At 43.0% G+C, this 21,539-nt stretch overlaps 1 protein-coding gene across 3 annotated transcripts in view; it reads right to left on the bottom strand.

The window, feature by feature from the left end:
- Window positions 1-21,539, bottom strand: part of NOSTRIN (nitric oxide synthase trafficking) — a 33,123-nt gene that overhangs the window by 1,036 nt on the left and 10,548 nt on the right. For all 3 annotated transcript variants that reach the window (XM_081180639.1, XM_081180640.1, XM_081180641.1), the window contains exons 3-14: window positions 21,202-21,285; window positions 20,481-20,543; window positions 20,191-20,272; window positions 19,176-19,238; window positions 17,755-17,853; window positions 16,668-16,793; window positions 10,835-10,933; window positions 8,694-8,819; window positions 5,473-5,581; window positions 3,578-3,666; window positions 2,937-3,059; window positions 1,191-1,305 (exon numbers count right to left, since the gene is read on the bottom strand). In XM_081180639.1, coding sequence (XP_081036765.1) covers window positions 1,191-1,305; window positions 2,937-3,059; window positions 3,578-3,666; window positions 5,473-5,581; window positions 8,694-8,819; window positions 10,835-10,933; window positions 16,668-16,793; window positions 17,755-17,853; window positions 19,176-19,238; window positions 20,191-20,272; window positions 20,481-20,543; window positions 21,202-21,285 — 1,178 coding nt within the window. The remainder of the gene's footprint in view (window positions 1-1,190; window positions 1,306-2,936; window positions 3,060-3,577; window positions 3,667-5,472; window positions 5,582-8,693; window positions 8,820-10,834; window positions 10,934-16,667; window positions 16,794-17,754; window positions 17,854-19,175; window positions 19,239-20,190; window positions 20,273-20,480; window positions 20,544-21,201; window positions 21,286-21,539) is intronic.

Raw genomic sequence — 21,539 nt, 5'->3', positions numbered from 1 at the left:
AGTTATAGCTCCTGAATTACCGTATTTTTTGCTCTATAAGACTTTTTCCCTCCTAAAAAGTAAGGGGAAATGTGTGTGCGTCTTATGGAGCGAATGCAGGCTGCGCAGCTATCCCAGAAGCCAGAACAGCAAGAGGGATTGCTGCTTTCACTGCGCAGCGATCCCTCTTGCTGTTCTGGCTTCTGAGATCAGAATATTTTTTTTCTTGTTTTCCTCCTCCAAAAACTAGGTGCGTCTTGTGGTCTGGTGCGTCTTATAGAGCGAAAAATACGGTACTTTTTGAGATGGAGAGATTTGAAAACAGCTTGGATCTGAAGGGCCAGGTGTATTTTGTTCCATTTTAGGTATGTTGACCCCTTTTAAATTATTTAAGAAAACTGATGTTTGATTATAGTTTCCATTTTGGCCTGGCAGTTGTACTGCTGTTTTCCTTTTTTGCAGGGAAAATTATTTGCTTCTAGACAGAAAAAGTACCCATACTGTATAGCTGTATGTGCGTATTTCTAGAACCTGACAGCCCCATTTCCCACCATCATGATAAATTTGAAGAACTGGAGGGTGGCAAGCACTCAGAAGATGCAGAGCCTCACCACGGAGGAACGGGGAAGAATAATCCTATTATTATTCTTTAGAAGACATTTGAAGGAAGCCCTGTATAGGGAAGCCTTTTATTATGTCAGATGGGTGGGGTACAAATAATAAAATCATCATTATCATCATTACTAACACAATATTTGAGCCCCCAGAAGGCTTAGCTGCTTTTTATGTTTTTAATTTGTACCAAAACTGTGAGAGACATCTTACTAGCTAGAAACCTTTCACTTGCTCCTCAGCTTTCTACTGTTACAGTGGTACCTCGGTTTTCAAACGTAATCCGTTCTGGAAGACTGTTCTGAGTTCTGAAACGTTTGAAAACCAAAAACTCAATAGCCAACAGCCAGGCCTCAGAATCTTGCACTCAGCGGAAGTTGTGTGGCATGTTGAACTTCTGAGGCATGTTCAAAAACTGAAGCATTTACTTTCAGGTTTACAGTGTTCCAAAACCGAAATGTTCGTCAACGGAGACGTTAAAAAACCGAGGTACTACTGCACCAGAATGGCAGCCATTTTGCCAACTACTGTATGTGATTATGAGAGAGAAGAGAACCCTAGACTTCACATGCTGATCCTGCAATGGATTGTGTCCTTACCTGGTGGACAACTCCTGTTAATTCCTTCTTCACTGGTGGCCCCTGTGCTCAAAGTTTGCTTAAAATGTTTCTTCTTAACAGGGCGGGTGATTGCCACAGAGTGATGCACACAGTCCTAACAGTTTTGGGGGACAGAAAAAAACATTGTTAACAGGAGAAATGCTAAAAATTGAATTGTTTTGGGCAAAAGTACTGTACCTAAAGGCACGTGAAAATAAATATACTTGAACAACGCAGGGTGCAGTTTGCACACAATGCTAAGCCAAACTATAGCTAAGTGTAAACATGTAAGCATTTGCATACTCTGAACAAATTTTGGCTATTTCACTCATCCCCAATTGATAAGATATGATTTGATAGTCTCCCCCTCCATATGTTATGGTGGTTACTGCAGAGAAACCCCAGACAAACAGTTATAAATTCTTACATGAAGCAGCTTTCCACAGAATTCTGTTCATAATAAGTCTGCATCTTTACAAGTAACACTAATAAACTATATCCCTTATCACTTTTGAAGTTGCCAGTAGTACATGTGAAAAGGATCTAGGGGTCTTTGTAGACCACAAGCTTAACATGAGTCAACCGTGTGATGCAACAGCTATATAAATAAATAATGCCAATGCTATTCTAGGCTGCATAAACAAGTATAGTGTCCTGATCAAGGGAAGTAATAGTCCCTCTATATTTTGCCTTGGTCAGACTACTGTGTCTAGTTCTGGACATCCCAGTTTAAACAGAATATTGACAAGCTAGAATGTGTGCAAAGGAGGGTGACCAAGATGATCAAGGGTCTGGAAACCAAGCCTTATGAGGAATGGTTGAGGGAGCTGGGTATGTTTAGCCTGGTAAAGAGGAGAGAGAGGAGATATGATAGCTATCTTCAAATATCTCAAGGGCTGTCACATGGAAGAGGGAACAAGCTTGTTTTCTGCTCCAGAGGGTAGGACCTGAACCAATGGATTGAAGTGACAAGAAAGATTCCAACTAAAAATCAGGAATAACATTCTGACAGTTGTTCAACAGTGGAATAGACTGCCCTGAGAGGCAGTGGTCTCTCCTTTCTTGGAGGTTTTAAAGCAGAGGTTGAATGACCATCTATCATGTTTGATCTAGTTGACATTCCTGCATTGCAAGGGGTTGGACTAGACCAGTGGTGGACAAACTTGGCCCTCCAGCTGTTTTTGGACTACAACTCCCATCATCCCTAGCTAACAAGTTTGGCCATAGCTGGACTAGACCCTCAGAATCCCTTTCATTCTATGATTCTAAGTTTTTATAATTATCCCCTGTACTCATCTCTAGCAGGCAAAATTTCCATTGGAAAAATGACCTCTTTATAAAACAGCTAAAAAGTGAGCAGTTGAAAACTAGTGTGCAGCACGATCTAGCAATCTAAAAGACTTCCTAAAGATTACTCTGCCCCATCATAGTAAGAGTTGTGATGCCAAACCAGACACTTAAAGTTCAAGATACAGGATAACTAAATAAGTACTTTGAAGAGTAAGTAAAAGCTTTTGTTTAGCTGTATTGTAGTAGTAATCATCATCATCATCATCATCATCTTTCCAAAATGTATGCTCTTACCAGTCATGGCATTCTGGTCCCACTAATGGCAGGTGAAAGGACCAGGATGTACAGAAGGCTGTAATAGTTTGTGGGCTTGGGCTGTAAACACATATCCTGCAAATTAGCCTCACACATGTTCCCTAAAAGTGCTTTGACATAGGCCACAACCCTTCATAGTACCTTTTCCTTCCATTTTGAAATGCAGTTCCTGGGTTCGACTGGTTTGGGCATCTGCTCAATTTCTGCAAGCACAGTCGCCAGCTTGAAGTGGTTTGCATGCAGAAGGATAACTTTCAGAGATGTCTAGTAATACATATAGTTTTAAAAAAAATAAAAATACTGTTAGTAAAATGGTATTTTGCTTCATGTTGATTTCGGGTGGGGGCAGGAGTTGACCCTAGGGATGGGGGAATCTCAATTTCGATTTCCCTTCGTTTTCCCTTTTTTCCAATCTATGTTCAATTCAGTTCTACACATTTTCACACGTTTGCAGATTTTTCTTAATACACTCACGTTTGTATGCAAATTTGCCTGTTAAAAGATATTTTTTGCAAAGCAATTCCCTCAATATAATTACACAATCAGACTTCCGGTTTAAAATGTACTACTTCTCTTATTATCTCTTGTCCTTAAATAAATCACACCCAATTTGGCAGGTTATTCTATTCCAAACCTGCCCAGTTGATTTTCTAGTGATTGTTTGAGGCATGGGCATTAGCTATTAGTAAAAGCTGGATGTGAACTGAACACAAATTAAGCCCAGGCAGGCATTAAAAAGATGGTATAAAACTAATTTAGAGATTACAGTCAAAAAATGTTACCTCATCAAGCTGCTCAGTGATATCATTCTGATTCTTTGCATCTGAGAACTGTGGAGATTCCGTATAAGCGTTAAGCATTCGTTCCAGGCCTTTAAAAAGAATATTGAAGGAATAACCATTTATAAAAGATTAAACAATCTGTACTATAGTGTTTCTTCCCACACACAGAACCTTTGCTAATCTTTCATGCATATGTCTCTGGAAAACAAATGCTTCATAAAATGTTTCTGGAAATCAACTGTAAAGCATTATAGTGCCATTAGAAAACTCCCAGGACTTATTTATTTATATTAAAAAATTAAGAGCTGTTTTTTGGCTCAATAGGCCACAAAGTGGTGTACAATCATATTGTGATAAAGCAGACAAGGTAATAAAAGACGCAGCAATAGCAGTCATCTGGAGGACCCAAGGTGATCAACTATTCAAGGGGAACAAATTAACCTAAATTAAATACTGCCTTTATTAACTTTCAACATGGCAAGAAGGAAGAGGCTAGCCAACCTGGACTATTAAGTGGGCACTTCCTCTGTTAGCTAAGGGTGACTTGTGCATTTATTGTTTGCGATAATGCAACAGGTTGCCAGTTGTTTCCAAACCAATTCAAGTGTTTAAAACCCTAAATGTCTTAGGCCCCAAATATACGAAATACTATCTCCATCCCTACTGGCCCTTCTTGTTAAAACACATCAAAAGTATGAGGAATGGCAGCCTGAGAGGGCTTTTTCTGTGGCAGCTCCGAAAATACATACAGTCGTACCTTGGAAGCCAAACGGAATCCGTTCCAGAAGTCCGTTTGACTTCCAAAATGTTAGACACCCAGGGCACGGCCTCTGATTGGCTGCAGGAGCTTCCTGCAGCCAATTGGAAGCCGCAGAAGCCCTGCCGGACGTTCAGCTTCCAAAAGTGTGGGATGTAAGAATCAGGGTGTGGCCTCTCCTGAAGTAGAAAAGAATCACAGGCTGGTGATCATCTTGTCTCTATCGATGCCATCTTAACAACAGCACTACTAAGATGCCCCCTTGGCTCCGGGCCAAGAGAAGAAAAGGGGAGCTTTCTCTCATAAGGAGATAGTCACCACATTTAAACTAGGTCATAACCTTTTAAGTCTGCCTTCTGGGAACCTTTGTGTGAACAGATGATTACTTGTGAATGTTTTATACTTTACAGAAGACGGTGTAGCGTCTAATTTTAGGAGAGATTAAATGGGGAAAATACCCGGAAATATTTACAGAGACTCTAACGAGTCTGAGCAAGCTATCTGCTGTGCGTGTGTTTAAAAAAGGGGAATGTTAGCTCTGCTGATTTTGTTGAACTTGTAAAGACCAGTTGGGAGAGGATATCTTAGACAATATATTCTCCCCCGCATCCCTAAACATTCCCACATTCAGGAGCTAAAGTGTTTGTCAACCAAGGTACGACTGTACCTCCCCACAGAGGTGCATCTAGCATCTTCATTGTACAGCTCTCACATTGGGCTAAAGAGATCTCTTTCCCCTGCCCTTTGAAAATTAAGCTGTTTTGTGGAACCATCCCATACCGTTTTGTACACTGCACTGTTCTATTTGGAACGCTTTTGTGTGCATTATAATTGTAATGGTTTTATCTGTTCTTATAACTCTATATTCTGTTATTCTAACTCCACCCTGGAATCTTATGCTGAAGGGCAGGTAAGAAGTTTTATAAATAAGTATAGGTAAATAAGCTGTGTGCTGAAGGGCTAATAATGCACATAGCTTCCTTACACATTTGTCTTCAATTCCAGGGGTATAATAAGGAAAGACTTTAGTCTATCGATCTGTGGACTCTTGTCTAGGCCAGTTTCCTCTAGAAGCAATGTCAAGGATTGAATGATAACACCCAATATATCAAGGCATACAGGCGACATTTCAAGGCACCTGCTTTGTCTTGTAGCGCCTTCTCCAAGTCCTTTTGAACACGTAGTACTTTGGCTTTGATGGAAGCCTGTCTCCTCTCTTTTTCGATGAGGCTCGTAGCATCTTCCTCCTTTTTGCAGGAAAATAAAGCCACGTTTTAGACATGCAGTTCAGATGGAAAAGAAAAAATGCATCCAAGCAGGAAGATGTTTATTAGAAGTGCAGAAGTACAATGAAGCCTGAATTTGGTATTACTCTAAACTCAAGCACACACTGAGTGTTGACACTGGCACGGTCTGCACAAATCAAGTCCAAGTGACAACACGGTTGACTTCACCGTGGCTTCATGCACTACAAAATGTTTCAGTATTTAGTCTCAGATTTAAAAAAGCAATACTGATGGACATAGCTCAGTTGGTAGAGCATACAACTCTTAATTTCAGGGTTGTGGGCTTGAGCCACAAGCTGGGCAAAAGATTCCTGCACTGCAAGGAGCTGGAATACATGGTCCCTTGTGATCCCTTCCAACTCTACAATTCTCTGATTCTAAGGCAAGGCAGCAATCCATCAAAGCACTTAGACCCCGAGAGCATTTTCTTAGAAAAGGAAGATGAATGTCCTATCAGCCAGAATTTATGGGTCTCATGGTATTCTGGCAATCACAGGTGAAGGCAGTAGAGATTAGCAAGCACTAAACTAACCTGTATATTCTGTTCAAGACTCTAGTTTTCTGAGGGGGCCACTTAGAGGTGGTAAACGGTAGAAGACCAGACCCACCATCTTTCTAAAGTAAACTTATTGGGATGTTCTGTTGCCCACAGGTATCAACTGTCCTGCACTCACTCTTTTTGCCCTCCACATTGGCAACTGGGGCAAGCTGGTCCTACTTAGAATATTACAGATTTGCCCTGGGATTTTAAATTCCTGATCCCTACTCAAGTCTCCAGGCCACAAGCAATACAGTTAGAATAAATCAAATAGTGTTATTTAGTCAATATTGGATTGTGCTAAATTATTATTCTCAATATGAAATAATTTGATTGCATGCATGCAGCAATATTATGAGTCGCTCGGCAAATCACCATTTCTAGTAACAGAACTATGTGTGGTAGCATACAAATGTTCCTTTTGCAGAACTTCCTTTCTCTTTATCTTGAAATGTTAGTTTTATGGTGCAACAAAGCAAGGGTGGTACATCAGAAGAAACAGACACTCTGAAATTATGCACAAGCATGGATGTTATCAGAAAGATGATTTGAAAGAAGGTTCGTTAAAAATCAGTGAAACGTTTAACACATCTCTGATTCTGTCTGGTCCCCAAAACTAATGAACAGGGTAATTACCTTGGAATTCTGATGCTTGCCCATTGTGTGTGTGTGTGTGCATGTGAACACAGCCCTATAGTTTCCCCTGCAAAGTCTTAACACAAAAAAATTGAAAAATGTTCCCAGCTCAGTTGAATAATAATAGTTACAGGCAATAAGCTTATCCAGATCCATTATTTGGATACTCCAGTTCTGCTTATCATATTGTGCTTTTGCAATGCATAAGCATAATTGCTGTGCCAATAAAACCTTGTGATTAAGTGGCATGCAAAGCGACAGTGCTGAAAAAGCAGCTCTCTGTTGCTATTGTATTATAGCTTAGTAATTGCATGATGTTGGATTCCCCCATACAGACAGTCACAGGAGAAAGTATAATAGTCAAGAAGGCACCCGCTGTGGCTTTTGGCCCTGTGGACCCTAGTTTCTGATTTATGTCAACTGCTTCCTCTGTGTGGATAAAGCACTGGCAGCACCCGTTGATTTGTGATCAGTCCTTTGTGAAGCAAAAACAGCAGTGGCGCCAAAATATTACAAGCCCTTTTAAGGATCTAGAATGTGGCTTGGCTGCTTCAGATGCTCTACATTTGGGGTGTTAATTTAGAACTTGCATTATGAGCTGAACATGGTTGCAATGGAATTTATTGCAAGAGAGAACAAAACTGTGTTCAGGTAATCACCAACCTATTTGCAACCTGCAAATCAATATTTTCATAGTATCTGTTTGTTAATACACAAGCCGCTTCTCAATGTTTTGTCCCACTCTTGCAACACACTCCTGATTTTTACAAGATGTGGGCCATGGGTAAAGCCTGAATATTCTGTGTGTGCTCAGTCACGGTAAAATGCACGTACCATGGTTTATTCATATGCAATGTTAGCATGCCAGCATAGGACCTTGAGAAGCTGCCCTGTACTAGGTCAGAGCATAGGACGATCTAGCTCAGTTTTGCCCACAAATGATTGGCTGAGGGTGTCCAGGTTTGCAGACAGGGGACATTCTCATCCCTAGCTGGAGATGCCAGAAATTGAACCTGTGCAATACAGAATGCTCTACCACTGGACTACAGGGCCAGCATGCCCATCTGGGCCACCAAAGTACTGGTGTGCTAATCATACACTTGAACAGGCCAACACACATGGTAAGAGCAGTCCTAAGGAACAGAAGAGGCTGGAGGTACGCAGATGGGAGCAATCTTGAGAAATGGGATCGCGGATGGCAAGAAATCTATACAGTTCCCATATTGATTGTTTCCCTCTTTTGCTTTCTGCCAAATTGGTACCTGTCATTCACCCTGACAGGGAAAGTAAAGTGCCGCAGTTAGGCACTGGTGAAATCAGAGCAAAACCTGCCTACCACTGGGTAGCTGGCTCTCAGTTTTATAGTTTACGCAGAATGCACCAAGAGGCATGCCATTACACTTCTTCCAGAGGTTCCTACAGCAGTCAGTAGTACTGGGCGATATCTTGTTTTCAACATTGTGATATAGCATTGGCTAAACATTGTGATATACTGCTATGTTACGATGTCTGAAATAAGGATGGAGCTACGTAGAGGCACTGGCTGGCTTCAGTTTTTACTGCATTGTGGTTTTCGCCGGCCAATGCTCTTGTGGTTCGCTGCTCCCTGAAGGAGGCGGGGGAGAGCTGAGCCAGCAGAGTTAACAGGCGGCAGGAATCAAGAAAAGCATTGGTTGGTTCCATGCTTTTTCCTACATTGTGATTTTTGCATAGCACACACACAAACATCCTTATTCACGATACATTGCCAGGTCAAAAACTATGAAACTGATATCTCGATATGGACTTCAAACTGGGTTTGAAAGATATATCGATAAATTGCCCAGCCCTAGCAGGCAGTTCCTATTGCCATACAAACATTGCCCGTCATGATGACAAGCATCTCAGTAGTGCACTTACATAATAGTCTGTTAATAACAGCTCCAGCTTGGTCTCTGTAGCAGGCATGGACATTTCTTCTCCCAACATCTGTGTGTCCTTGTGTGCATCCACTTCACTGACCGCATTATGAAGCCTTGTGTGGCACTAGAATCAGGACAAACAAGATTCGATATGAAAAGAAGTTCTAATAGTATTTAGATGGAAGTGAACAGTGCTTAGAATGAATTAGTCCCATTGAACAAAGTTCACTAACTACCGTATTTTTCGCTCGATAACACGCACCCGACCATAACACGCATGTAGATTTTAGAGGAGGAAAACAAGAAAAAAAATATTCTAAACGAAACAGTGGATGTATGATTTTTGTGGTTCATGCTGTGGCCACAGACATGTGATCTGACGGTGAGTTTGGGGTAGCCCAATGCAAAAATCCTGAGGATCCATGTGGATCCATGTTTGTAACCATGTTTTTGCACCACTGCAGCCCCAGGTAACAGTGGGTGCGTGATTTTTTTGGTGCAAACTGTAGCCATGGTCATGCTATGTGATCTGACTTTAAAGCAAGGAGGTTCTGCTTCTCTCCCTCCTTAGCGAGCTGAAAAACTTTGCTGGAGGGACAGAGAGCCTGCTTGCTTTAAAGGAGCCGACCGGACAGGAGCCGCTTACACTCGTGTAAGCGGCTCCCCTCCCCTCTCGCTTTGCTCCTTTAAAGCAAGCAGGCTCTCTGTCCCTCCAGCAAAGTTTTTCAGCTCGCTAAGGAGGGAGAGAAGCAGAACGTGCTTGCGTTAAAGGAGCCTACCGGTTGTTCTCTGTCCCTCCAGCTCTGCTTCTCTCCCTCCCCCCGCAAAGCGGGATAAGAGCCGCTGAGTGGGGAGGAGGGAGAGAAGCAAAACCTTCTTGCTTTAAAGGAGCCAACCGGACAGGAGCCGCTTACACTCGTGTAAGCGGCTCCCCTCCCCTCTCGCTTTGCTCCTTTAAAGCAAGCAGGCTCTCTGTCCCTCCAGCAAAGTTTTTCAGCTCGCTAAGGAGGGAGAGAAGCAGAACGTGCTTGCGTTAAAGGAGCCTACCGGTTGTTCTCTGTCCCTCCAGCTCTGCTTCTCTCCCTCCCCCCGCAAAGCGGGATAAGAGCCGCTGAGTGGGGAGGAGGGAGAGAAGCAAAACCTTCTTGCTTTAAAGGAGCCAACCGGACAGGAGCCGCTTACACTCGTGTAAGCGGCTCCTCTCCCCTCTCGCTTTGCTCCTTTAAAGAAGCAGGCACTCTGTCCCTCTCTCCTCCCCATTCAGCGGCTCTTCTCCCGCTGGAAACCACGGAGGAGGGAAGCATTCGCTCCGTAACACGCACAGACATTTCCCCTTACTTTCTAGGAGGAAAAAAATGCGTGTTATGGAGCGAAAACTACGGTAGTTCAAAAATCTCTGAACTACACCTGAAAGTAGTACTTGTAAATGTCATGTGTTCTAAAGGTGAATAAAGTTCAGTTTGGGGATAGAACTTTGAATGATTTATAGTTCATCTTCATGTTCATTACTTTTGCCCTCGCCATCCCCCAGCAGGAGGCCCGGAGGTTGATTTAAAAAAATCAACTAAACATTTCTAAAGAAAGTTGCAAAGCTAAATGTGGCAGAAACGGTCTAAGGCTTATTAGGCTGTTGCTAAAGACACTCAGTCAGTCACTGTTGCTAAGGAATCAGAAGGAATGTGAGGCATTTCCTGGACCTGTACTTCTTGCTGCAAGCTATTCAGGTTAGAAGAGAGAAATGCCTCACATTCCTTCTTTCGGATTCCTTAGCAACAGTGATGCTTTGTGCCTCTAAGAGCTGTGTAGGTGGCAGAAATAAAACAGAGTAAGTCTTCTAGTATGGAAATACAATTATGGGGAAAGTTTAACCTGCTTACGTTCTGTCTATCAGACATCTTATTACTTGTGTGTGGCCTCCGATTTGCTTTTGGACTTTGGTTCAGCATACTGGCTGGTAACATTCTGAATGCTGAAAAAATGTATGCCAAGGATGAACTTTTTATGAACTAAACGGTTCATTTGGATGAACTGGAACTGAACCAGTTCATTTTGCAAAACAACGTTCTTGAACTGGAAACAGTTCCTTTTTAAAAACGAACTTTCTAACCACTGGAGGTAAAAAATTGTAATATTACATACCGCAATTAGGTTCTGTGCCAAACTGGAAAGATGCTGGCTGTAACAATTTAATGTATTGCACAGAAGATGCAGTCGCTCCTTTTCGAGTTCTAGGATGCTCTGTTTAAAGGAAGGGAGGAAGCCATTACCACACAAAATGGGCAATCTGCAAGGATTAGATTGGTCTGCTGCACACAGAGCCACCAGAGGAACCCCGTCCCCAATCCAGACTATGCAAAAATAGCTCCTGCAAATGAGAACCTGCCACATCCCAAGACAATCTGCTCCACTGCTGAACAGCATTACCAATAACAGATAGGTAACCGTGTTGGTCTGCCATAGTCAAAATAAAAAAAATTAAGGTGCTACAGGAAGGAATTTTTTTTATTTTGAGCATTACCAATAGGAAGTGTTCCTAATATGTCCCCCAAAACCTGCCCTGCAATTTCCATCCATGGTTTCTAGTCATGCTAGAATTATTATTTGGAGCACAATTTCTGTTCTCATCCTGAAGCAAAGTTCTTAACCAGAGGGACTATTTCTGGGTTAGCGGAGTCTGTAACCTGAAGTGTATGTAACCCAAGGTACCACTGTACTATCAACCTAGGTAAAGGTAAAGGACCCTTGGATGGTTAAGTCCAGTCAAAGGCGAATATGGGGTTGCGGCACTCATCTTGCTTTCAGGTCGAGGGAGCCGGAGTTTGTCCACAGACAGCTTTCAGGTCACATGGCCAGCATAACTAAACTGCTTCTGGCGCAACGGAACACTGTGACGGAAGCCAGAGTGCACGGAAACACCATTTACCTTCTCTCTGCAGTGATACCTATGTATCTACTTGCACTGGCATGCTTTCGAACTGCTAGGTTGGCAGGAGCTGGGAAAGAGCAATGGGAGCTCACCCCGTCGCGGGGATTCAAACTGCCAACCTTCTGATCGGCAAGCCCAAGAAGCTCAGTGGTTTAGACCACAGCGCCACCCGCGTCCCTACTATCAACCTACTCATTACATCACACAAGTACTTAGGACCCCTGTGAGTGGAAAGGGTGCACCCAAACAGCCATAGGCACACATGTGAAGCACATGATTCTCCCTCCACTGAAATCAACCGGGTTTAAAAGTGTTTTGCTTTGGCTGCATTGCACCCTTCGTCTCTTTTATGTAGGTGTTCCTTTAGCTGAAGAATGCTAAAAGGCTTGGAACAGAACTCAGCATGTGATTAAAAATACAGTGACTCTGTGGAGGTGGTGATGCTTAACAGCATTTAATTAAATTTCTGCTTCTAGAAAAGAAATGATTGAGTATGAAATTTACGGCCAATCTGTTGATGCTGGTGCTTTTTGGGGGTGGGAGGGTGTTTCTTTAAAAAGCCTCTTTGATGAATTACATTTCATTACGTTTCAAGTCAGATTATAACGTTGTCTATGACAAACCAGATGTTGCAGCTTTGTTGGATCTACAGATTTTGCCATGGGGGGTAAACATCCACACTGACCCCATGGGTCACATTCAATGATGCTTCTGAGCCTCTCTCCCAAGCCGTGTCATGGTCCTGGCAGTGAGTGCTGTTTTCCACCCCCAGGCAACACACTAAGCCAAAGTACAGCTGAGCTCAACACAGCAGCAAAAATGACCAGGGATCACCAGCAAAGAGGCTGGGATCTCCTCTCCAAGAGCCCAAACGTTTGCTACTTCATAAGCTTGGCTTAGGTGCAAACTGGGGCTCTGTGTGAGCCTCCACCCTTTTGAGATGGGTGAGAATCAAGCAATTTCAAGGCTAGATTAAATTGCTTGGTGTGCTGGTGCCAAAGGGATATCTTCCCTTAAGAAACTAGGAAATAAAAGCAGCCCCAGAGAAGCAGGGGAAACCCAGCCACATAGGCAGGACATAAATAACAAAATCAAAATCATCATCATCAAGCAATTCCAGTGGATGTTGCGGGACTGACTTTCTTATTCCCTGGGACGATTTGCTATGCTAGCATTTGCTCGTTCGTTTGAAAAATGTCTGTACAGGGGGGAGAGAAAGGGTTAAAATGTAAACCAATAGGAAAGCCAGAGGCGGAGCCTACCTGTATATAAAAGGGCTTAGCCCGAGGTTTGAGTTAGTTGTTGGTGGGCAGTTGGTTGGTTTTAGTGGGTTGGTTGGGAAAGGCAGTTGGAAAAGCAGTTGGCAGGTAATAGAGAGACAGTTAGTGCAGTGGGTTCTTGTGTGAGGGGAGGTAGAAGAGATAGAGACAGGATAAAACAAAACTAAGAAAGCAAAGAGTAACAAGGTTTGGAATCAGTAGTAGATAGGTAGCCGTGTTGGTCTGCCATAGTCAAAATAAAAAAATTCCTTCCAGTAGCACCTTAAAGACCAACTAAGTTAGTTCTTGGTATGAGCTTTCGTGTGCATGCACACTTCTTCAGATACACTGAAACAGAAGTTGCCAGATCCTTCTATATAGTGAGAAGGTGGGGAGGGGTGTTACTCAGAAGGGTGGTGGGAATGGGAGATAGGCAGATAGCTGAGAGAGCCTCTTGACGACTCTTAACGACTGTAATAGGTCTTACAGGAAAAGGCAAGGGGTGGGAAGGTGAGAAATGGTTTAGTCATGTATAGTGAGATAAGAATCCAATGTCTTTGTTCAGCCCAGGTCTTTCCATGGTTTTAAGTTTGGTAATGAGTTGTAATTCAGCAGCTTCTCTTTCCAGTCTATTTCTGAAATTCCTTTGTAGTAAAACAGCTACTTTGAGATCTTGTATAGAATGTCCTGGGAGATTGAAGTGTTCTCCTACTGGTTTCTCTGTTCTGTGATTCTTGATGTCAGATTTATGTCCGTTTATTCTTTGGCGTAAGGTTTGGCCTGTTTGTCCAATATAGAGAGCTGAAGGACACTGTTGGCATTTGATGGCATACACAATGTTAGACGATGAGCAATTAAATAGTCCCGAGATGGTATGTGTGATGTTGTTGGGGCCAGTAATGGTGTTGTCCGGGTGTTTGTGGCAGCAAAGTTGGCATCTGGGTTTATTGCAGGCTCTGGTGCCAGTGTCTGTGTTAAGTCTGGTTGTAGTATTATTGTGGGTTAGGAGTTGTTTAAGATTGGGTGGCTGTCTGTAGGCAATGAAAGGTCTTCCTCCCAGAGCTTGAGAAAGAGAACTGTCATTGTCCAGGAGAGGTTGTAGATCTCTGATGATGCGTTGTACTGTTTTAACTTGGGAGCTGTATGTGATGACTAGAGGTGTTCTGTTATTTTCTTTTTTGGGTCTGTCTTGCAGCAAGTTCTCTCTGGGTATCAGTCTGGCTCTGTTGATCTGTTGTCTAACTTCATCTGCTGGGTATTTTAGTTCTGAGAAGGTTTGCTGTAGATCTCTTAGGTGAGAGTCTCTGTCTGTAGAATTGGAACAGATGCGGCTGTAACGTAGTGCCTGGCTATATACAATGGACTGTTTGGTATGTTTGGGATGGTAGCTAGAGGCATGTAGATATGTTTGTCGGTCAGTTGGTTTGCGGTATAAGGTGGTGTCTATGCGCCCATCCTGTATTTTTATAGTAGTGTCCAAAAAATGTATTTCTTGCATAGATTGATTCATTGTAAGGTTGATTGTGGGGTGAAAATCATTAAATTTCTGGTGAAAGGTGTCCAGGGTCTGTTGACCATGTGTCCAGATGATAAAAATATCGTCAATGTATCGCAGGTACAAGAGAGGTTTGAGTGGGTAGGAGTTCAGGAAACGTTGTTCTAAATCTGCCATGAAGATGTTGGCATACTGTGGGGCCATGCGGGTGCCCATTGCTGTGCCGCTGATCTGAAGGAACAGGTCATCACTGAATTTGAAGTTGTTGTGGGTAAGGACAAATTGGCAGAGTTTGGTGGCAAGGTCCGCTGTGGTTTTATCTGATATGGTGTTCCTTATAGCTTGTAAACCATCGTTGTGTGGGATGTTGGTATACAGAGATTCCACATCCATAGTAGCTAGTATAGTATTGTTGGGAAGATTATTTAAAGATTGTATTTTCCTCAGAAAATCTGTGGTGTCACGTACATAGCTGGGAGCATTGATGGCATATGGTTTCAGAACAGAGTCCATATAACCGGAGACACCCACTGTAACAGTGCCAATACCTGAAATGATGGGGCGTCCTGGATTTCCTGGTTTGTGTATTTTGGGTAGAAGATAGAAAGTTCCTGGTCGAGGTTCTGTTGGTGTGTTGGTGAGGATCTGTTCTTGGATGTGTGGGGGTAGCTCCTTAACAATCTTGTTTAGTTCTTTCTTGTATTCTTGTGTGGGGTCTGAGTCCAATTTTGTGTAAAAGGCGGTATTGGAAAGTTGTTTGTGAGCCTCCTGAATGTAGTCAGTTTTGTTCATGATGACGACAGCTCCACCTTTGTCTGCTTCTTTAATTATAATGTCTGGGTTGTTTCTGAGATTATTTATGGCTCTCCTTTCAGCATGGTTTAGATTTTGTTGTAAGCGATGGTGTTTTCTGGTCACATCTGTTTGGATTCTGTGGCGGAAGCAGTCAATGTACAAGTCCAGTGTGGTATTGCGTCCATCAGGAGGGGTCCATGTGGAGTCCCTTTTTGTGTAACACTTTTTCGGTGGTAGTTGGTGGTCAGTGTTCTGTTGGGAGGGTGGTTGTTGTTCTCCAGTGGGTTGAGAGGCGTTGTGTTGTGAAGTTGTTGTTTGTTCTGATTTGTCTTGTTGTTGTGTGTGTTGAAAATACTCCTTCAGGCGTAAACGGCGGAAAAATGCTTCCAAGTCCCCGTAGAACTGAATCATGTGTGGGGATTTGGCAGGGCAGAATGACAGTCCACGTGAAAGGACTGATTCCTCGGCTGGGCTGAGTGCTTGTTGTGAGAGATTGACAATATTGTTGATCTTGTTTTGATTAGTAGCCTGTAGGTTGGAAAGGTTGGAGAGTTTCTTGTTTTTCTGTTTTTTCAGTAGCTCCAGTTGAGAGTGGTAAATGTTTTGTTTTTCCTTTTGGAACTCTTGCCAAGCTTGGTGGTTCCTGATAGAGTTGTCTAATACAAGGAGTTCCTCCTTTATTAGCTTCTGTTTAGGGTAGGTTTGGAATGCGGTAGAGTAGGTTTGGAATGCGGTTAAAGTTTGTTTGTGTCTGAAATAAACTACACTCTTCTTTGTTAATTTGAGAACCTGACTGAGACTAAGTGATTTTACCGGGGAGGACCTGGTTGGTGGCAGCGGATTAGTGGTGTACTCTGTGAGACGACCGGGGGCTCCATACGAACGCCACAATCATCATCATCATCATCAAGCAACTCCAGTGGATGTTGCAGGACTGACTTTTTTATTCCCTGGGACAATTTGCTATGCTAGCATGGGGTGACAAATGCATGCACAAACATATGAAGCTATGTCATTCTGAGGATATGCCAAGTCAGCACTGCTCCGGGGTTTTATATAGCCTTCTCTGGAGAGATGCCAGAGATGGAATCTTGGACATACCTCTGAGTTTTGGTCTGATTCACCTGGGGTCGTCTACTCTAACTGGCTCCAGCCTGAGGCCTTTCTAGTTGTAGAGTTGAGGAACTCGACCTGGAACCGTCCGGCTTGCAGAACATGTGCTCAAATCTTGAGCTGCATTTTGATCTGCAGCTCCTCCCTTTAATGTTTATAACTTCCAAGAGTAGTCCTCTGCTCCCAGGACCTTGATTCCCACCCACCCCCTTTCCCTTCTCGAACACACAGCTGCAGATCAGGAGGTACCTCACTGTTCTCACTGAATTGCAAATCAAAATAAAAAATGGATGGCAGTGCAGAAATGAGGCTTGTTTATATTCAAGGGGAAGTGTCAGAATGAAAATGTACAACAGCACAAGAAAAGAACCTCAAACGACTTGCCTGGTGGCAATTTTCTAAAGTGCTTTCCCATTTCAACCTAGTTTTACAGGCAGCTAGATTCTTGTCATAGTAATCTTCATCGTCCTTTCCCAGTTTCGTCGCAGATTTTTCCAGGTTTCTGAGCAACTGAAATGAAAATATAAATGCAAGTTGTTTAAAAAAAGAGAAAGATGATTGACTTCTCTCACCAGAGGCATTGTTCTCATAGCCGTGTTGGCAGGGGCAAATTATCTTCTATTTATGCACCTGTGAGGTCAGGAGAGGTAAGGCCAACAGCTTAACAGCGTGCTATGTGCATGACAACATGCAGAAAACTGTGTTTTGTGTGTAGCAAATCATGAGTCTTTGCTTCACAATGCTGAAAGTCACCCTCTCCCCTCAAAGACACCTAATAGATTGACTCTTGTCATTTTATCTAGCAGCCTGGCAGGACCAATGCTTCAGAAAAGTAGGCTGTTATTATCGTTACTACTTTTATAGCCCAACGTTCAATTCAATAACCTCACACATGGCTCTTGTCCACCATTTTATCCTCATAATAACCCTATGAGATAAGCTAGGGAGAGAGATAGTAACTGACCCAAGGTCATGTATGGAGCTTCACCATCAAGCGTGGATTTGATTGGGGAAGAAGAAAGGAGGGAGGATAGTGAAAAGAAGTGGTAAACTTATATTCTTATAATTAATGTTTCAGTATGTTTTTATATACGTATGTTGGAAGCCATCCACAGTGGTCGGGGCTACCCTGTCAGATGGGTGGGGTACTATATTATTATGATTATTATTTAAAAAATTGGATGTCCCAATTTTCATCAGAGAAATGTTGGGAGTGTATGGAATCTGGGCCTCTCTGGACGTAGTCCAGCCCTCTAACCATGCCACCACACTGTCTTCATGATTTGTCAACTACCTTAGCTTCTACTGTGGAGGAGATTGCACTGCATCATGTGACCTAATGCTCTTGGCCCAGGGGACACTGGGAATTTTCCTGGGGACACCCATTCTCTTACACACAACCCACATGGTTGCAGGCAGGTAATCTGGCTGTGTAGAAACCCAAGAGGCAAGCGCCTGTCTGAAGATTTACCTTCCTTTTGGTCTTTGGTGAAGCCAGCGCTTGGGAGCTCTCTGTTTCACGGAAGAGCGCTTCGTGGTTCTTGGTTAGCTCCTTTAATTTCTTCTTGGCCTGCCACCAAACACACAGAAATCAATTGGGATGTGAGGGGTTGAAGGAAACTGCATATTTTTCAAGCTGAGCTGGGGATCGAACTGAGTAGGGATCTCTCATAGACAATTTATTATTCGATGTCGTGATTATTGTTCTCTGCCCAGACTCGTCTTTCACTGATGGAAGGGGTTAGGGCGCGACTCTGACAGTGGGTAAGATGTCATTGTCTTGGAATGGCGAGCGCGGCGTATGGTGCAAAGGAGATATCATCAGGCAGAGGACAAGTGAGGACTTCTCATTATGCTGCATTCAGTTACTAGCTGCTCTTGAACACATAAATTAATCCTTGTGTTTGTAAGCTCCACAAATGGTGTTGATCTAAAGACCTCCACTGAGATTCAGTTGCAGCAAACTGATCTGCACAGGCTCACCAACAGCAACCTGGGCTGGAATTCCTGGGAAGTATGTATCTTCTTCACCTGTGTCACAGAGGTCACATCCACACCGTGCATTTAAAGCGCATGGCTTCCTCCCAAAGAATCCTGGGAATTGTAGTTCCCTCCTCACAGAACTACAATTCCAGGCACTCCACCCCCCAAACTGAAGTTCTCAGGATTCTTTGGGGGAAGCCATGTGCATTCATAGAGTGGATGCGACCAGAAACTACTTGCAAACATGTACACACACACACAATCATTTTTAACTTTGTTAACCTGGTCTGGAACAGCAAAGATGGGCACCACAGATCTATAGTTTCAAATGCCTGCAAGCGAAATTTTGGGTGCTGGATACCTTTGTAGTTTATAGAAACACAGGAAGGTGCCTTGCACCAGAAAAACGGTACACAGCTTTGTTGTTCCATTGGGAGTGAGGGGAAGGAAAGTTCTATAGCCAAGTGGAAAAACAATTTGGTGGGTTTTTTTTGGCATGCAAAAGGACCCATCTTCAATCATGGTAGGACAACTAAAGATTCATTTGTGAAGCTCTGGAGAGCCACTGCCAGTCAGTGTAGACAATATAGAGTTAGATGGACCAGTGGCTAGTGTAAGGAAGCTTCCTATGCTCCATTTAGCCTATAGATCATCTCCTTTGCTGTTTAAGGCTCATACAGATGATACCACATGGGGCTGCCTTTCCTCTCCATAGATGGTTTTTCAAACTCCCTCTATATCTGCATTCTAGCATAGCTAACCAATGCCTTTTATTTCAAACCATGGTACATAATCTAATCAAGCACTTCTTAGCCCCCTTCGTGTAGCTGAATTCAACGGGACGCGGAAGAGTTTCCTGGGGTTGATCTTGACTTGGTACCTTTGCAACAACGAAAAATGGAAACTTGCCTTTATTTGTTGGCGCCAGTTGCCGGTCACCAGGTCCGCTGCCTTCGCAACTGTATTATCTAGCTTATGGAAGAGAAACACAATGACATTTGAGAAGCATATCATTGCTTGCTTGCTTGCTTATTTATTTATTTATTTGATTTCTCCTCTGTCCTTAACCATAATATCCCCGGGGAGGCTACAACCATAAAATGTACAATTACTGTATTTTTCGCTCTATAGCACGCACCTGACCATAACACGCACGTAGTTTTTAGAGGAGGAAAATCCGTAGGCATACCACCTGTAGGCATTCCCTCCATAACACGCACAGACATTTCCCCTTACTTTTTAGGAGGAAAAAAGTGAGTGTTATGGTGCAAAAAATATGGTATATAAAAAAACAACAACCATGAGACATCGAAGTGCAAAAAACAATTAAAAGCAGTTACCTATATAAAAATAAATGCAAACACTTGAAAGACAATTCCATATATAAAAATGGTTCTAGTACAGATACATGTACAGTAGAGATCTTAACTTGTTGAAAGAGGAAGGTCTTTCAACAGAGATAGTTCCTGCCTAATATGTAACAGGAGGGAAATCCAAAGGTCTGGAATGGATCTTCTATTAAGATGGTATCCTGCAGAGCACAGTGATGGATTGGGTATATGAGGGGCGAGACAATATGGCTTTGTTCCATTATCAATGTACAGCCTAAGAAAATCTAGCCAGATTGGGCCTTTTAAGGAAAGTCGGAATCTAAAGATTTTAAAGGAAATATATATATTTAGCGCAAGTGGACAATAATATTAGCATCACACCAGATTGGCAAGAGGCCCTTTGCAAAACCAAATCCTCATAGACTTAGGTTGTGATCCTGCTCCTGCTGACACAACCAGAAGCCACCAGCAATCAGAAGCCATTGACTTTAACGATGCAGCCTTACTTAGAAACAGAACTTTGTGCATTATGCATCATCACCTGCACAGACATTGCACCAGATCATCAGAAAAGCAAGGTTATTTGAACTCACTGCTTTTTTCCTCTTCTCATGCTCCTCCAGGACGTGATTTGTTGGACTTATAGCTTCCATCTGAATGGCTTTGCCAAGTTTCCTGGGCACAGAACATAAAACATATACACCTGCTGCATTAACATTTGCCTTCCGAAAAATTATTTGCTAGACAACCGCCGAGGGAAATGCAGTAAATATTCTCCATGCAATCCCAGAGTAGGCAATAAAAACTGCCATGTTGATTGTACAGGTTTTAAAACCCTCCCAGCTCTCAGTGGACTTTGAATAATGGACCAGACTGTACTTACTTGTGCAAATCGGAGGCAGATTTCATCCCTTCAGAAACACATTGCCAGGCACTGCAAATATAACTGAATGGAGACCAAACAAAAAAAAAAGGGGGGGGGGAGGAAATATAGTATACACATTTATTCTTACTTCAACACGTCTGCTAAAAATCTGGTCTCAGACACAATACATTTTAACAGTTCTGCATGGAGATTTACATAGGATGCCATTTTGTGCAATTAACTGGGGATCAAACTCAATCCACAACGGTTGTTTTGCAAGAGGAATTGCAGCTGTTCGGCAAGCCACTGTCACCTTAAAAACACAGAAGATGACTTTAAACTTGTGCCAGCCATTTTAGAGAAAAGACAAACCTGGGAACAGCTGCCCCATTCTATTAGATGTTGGGGATTCCACTGACCTCCCCCCCCCCATTCTATTGTTGAGAATGTGTCAGCAGCATCTGTGTGGCAGCACCCCCTCAATACATATGCCTAGCTCAGAAGGCAGCATACTGTAAGTATGGCTGCCAGGAAGGCAGACCTTTTGCTGAGCAAGGGGTTTTCATTGTTGGGCACAGAAGGGCAAAGGACCAGGCGCACTTCTGGAGCTCCATTTGCCATAGGAAGCAATGGGAGCCTCATGTACGCCCAGGGCCCTAGACTACAACTTTCCATGACAAAGGAAAAAGAAAACCCTATCGGAGCAACTGGGTTCTAGGTGGGAACTGATGTCACTTACCTGACCTTCATTTTGCCCAATGCTTTGGTGAGCTTGTGGGCCAGTTTATCCAGCCCTTTGCCATATGTGATCTCCAAATCAGCCCTGCCAACAAGGAAACCAGAGGTCATGATGCAAGCAGCTCCTTGTATCTCGACAGCAAAGATCTGTCATTTTGGAAGTATATTCTTACTCTTCCATGCTGACCCACAAGTCACGTCACTCAGCAGTGCCACAACCACTCCTAAGTGCTCTGCTAATGCACCATCATGAATCAGTTATGTCCTGTTTGCCTTCAACATTCATGTAATTTACCCAAGAAAATTGTTTAGCAATACTCAGCCACTCTTGCTGGCTTT

Source organism: Podarcis bocagei, assembly GCF_964188305.1.
Source record: "Podarcis bocagei genome assembly, chromosome: 1".
Taxonomy (NCBI): domain Eukaryota; kingdom Metazoa; phylum Chordata; class Lepidosauria; order Squamata; family Lacertidae; genus Podarcis; species Podarcis bocagei.
Note: the sequence above shows the minus strand (reverse complement) of the source record. Positions and strands in the feature narration are given on the sequence as shown.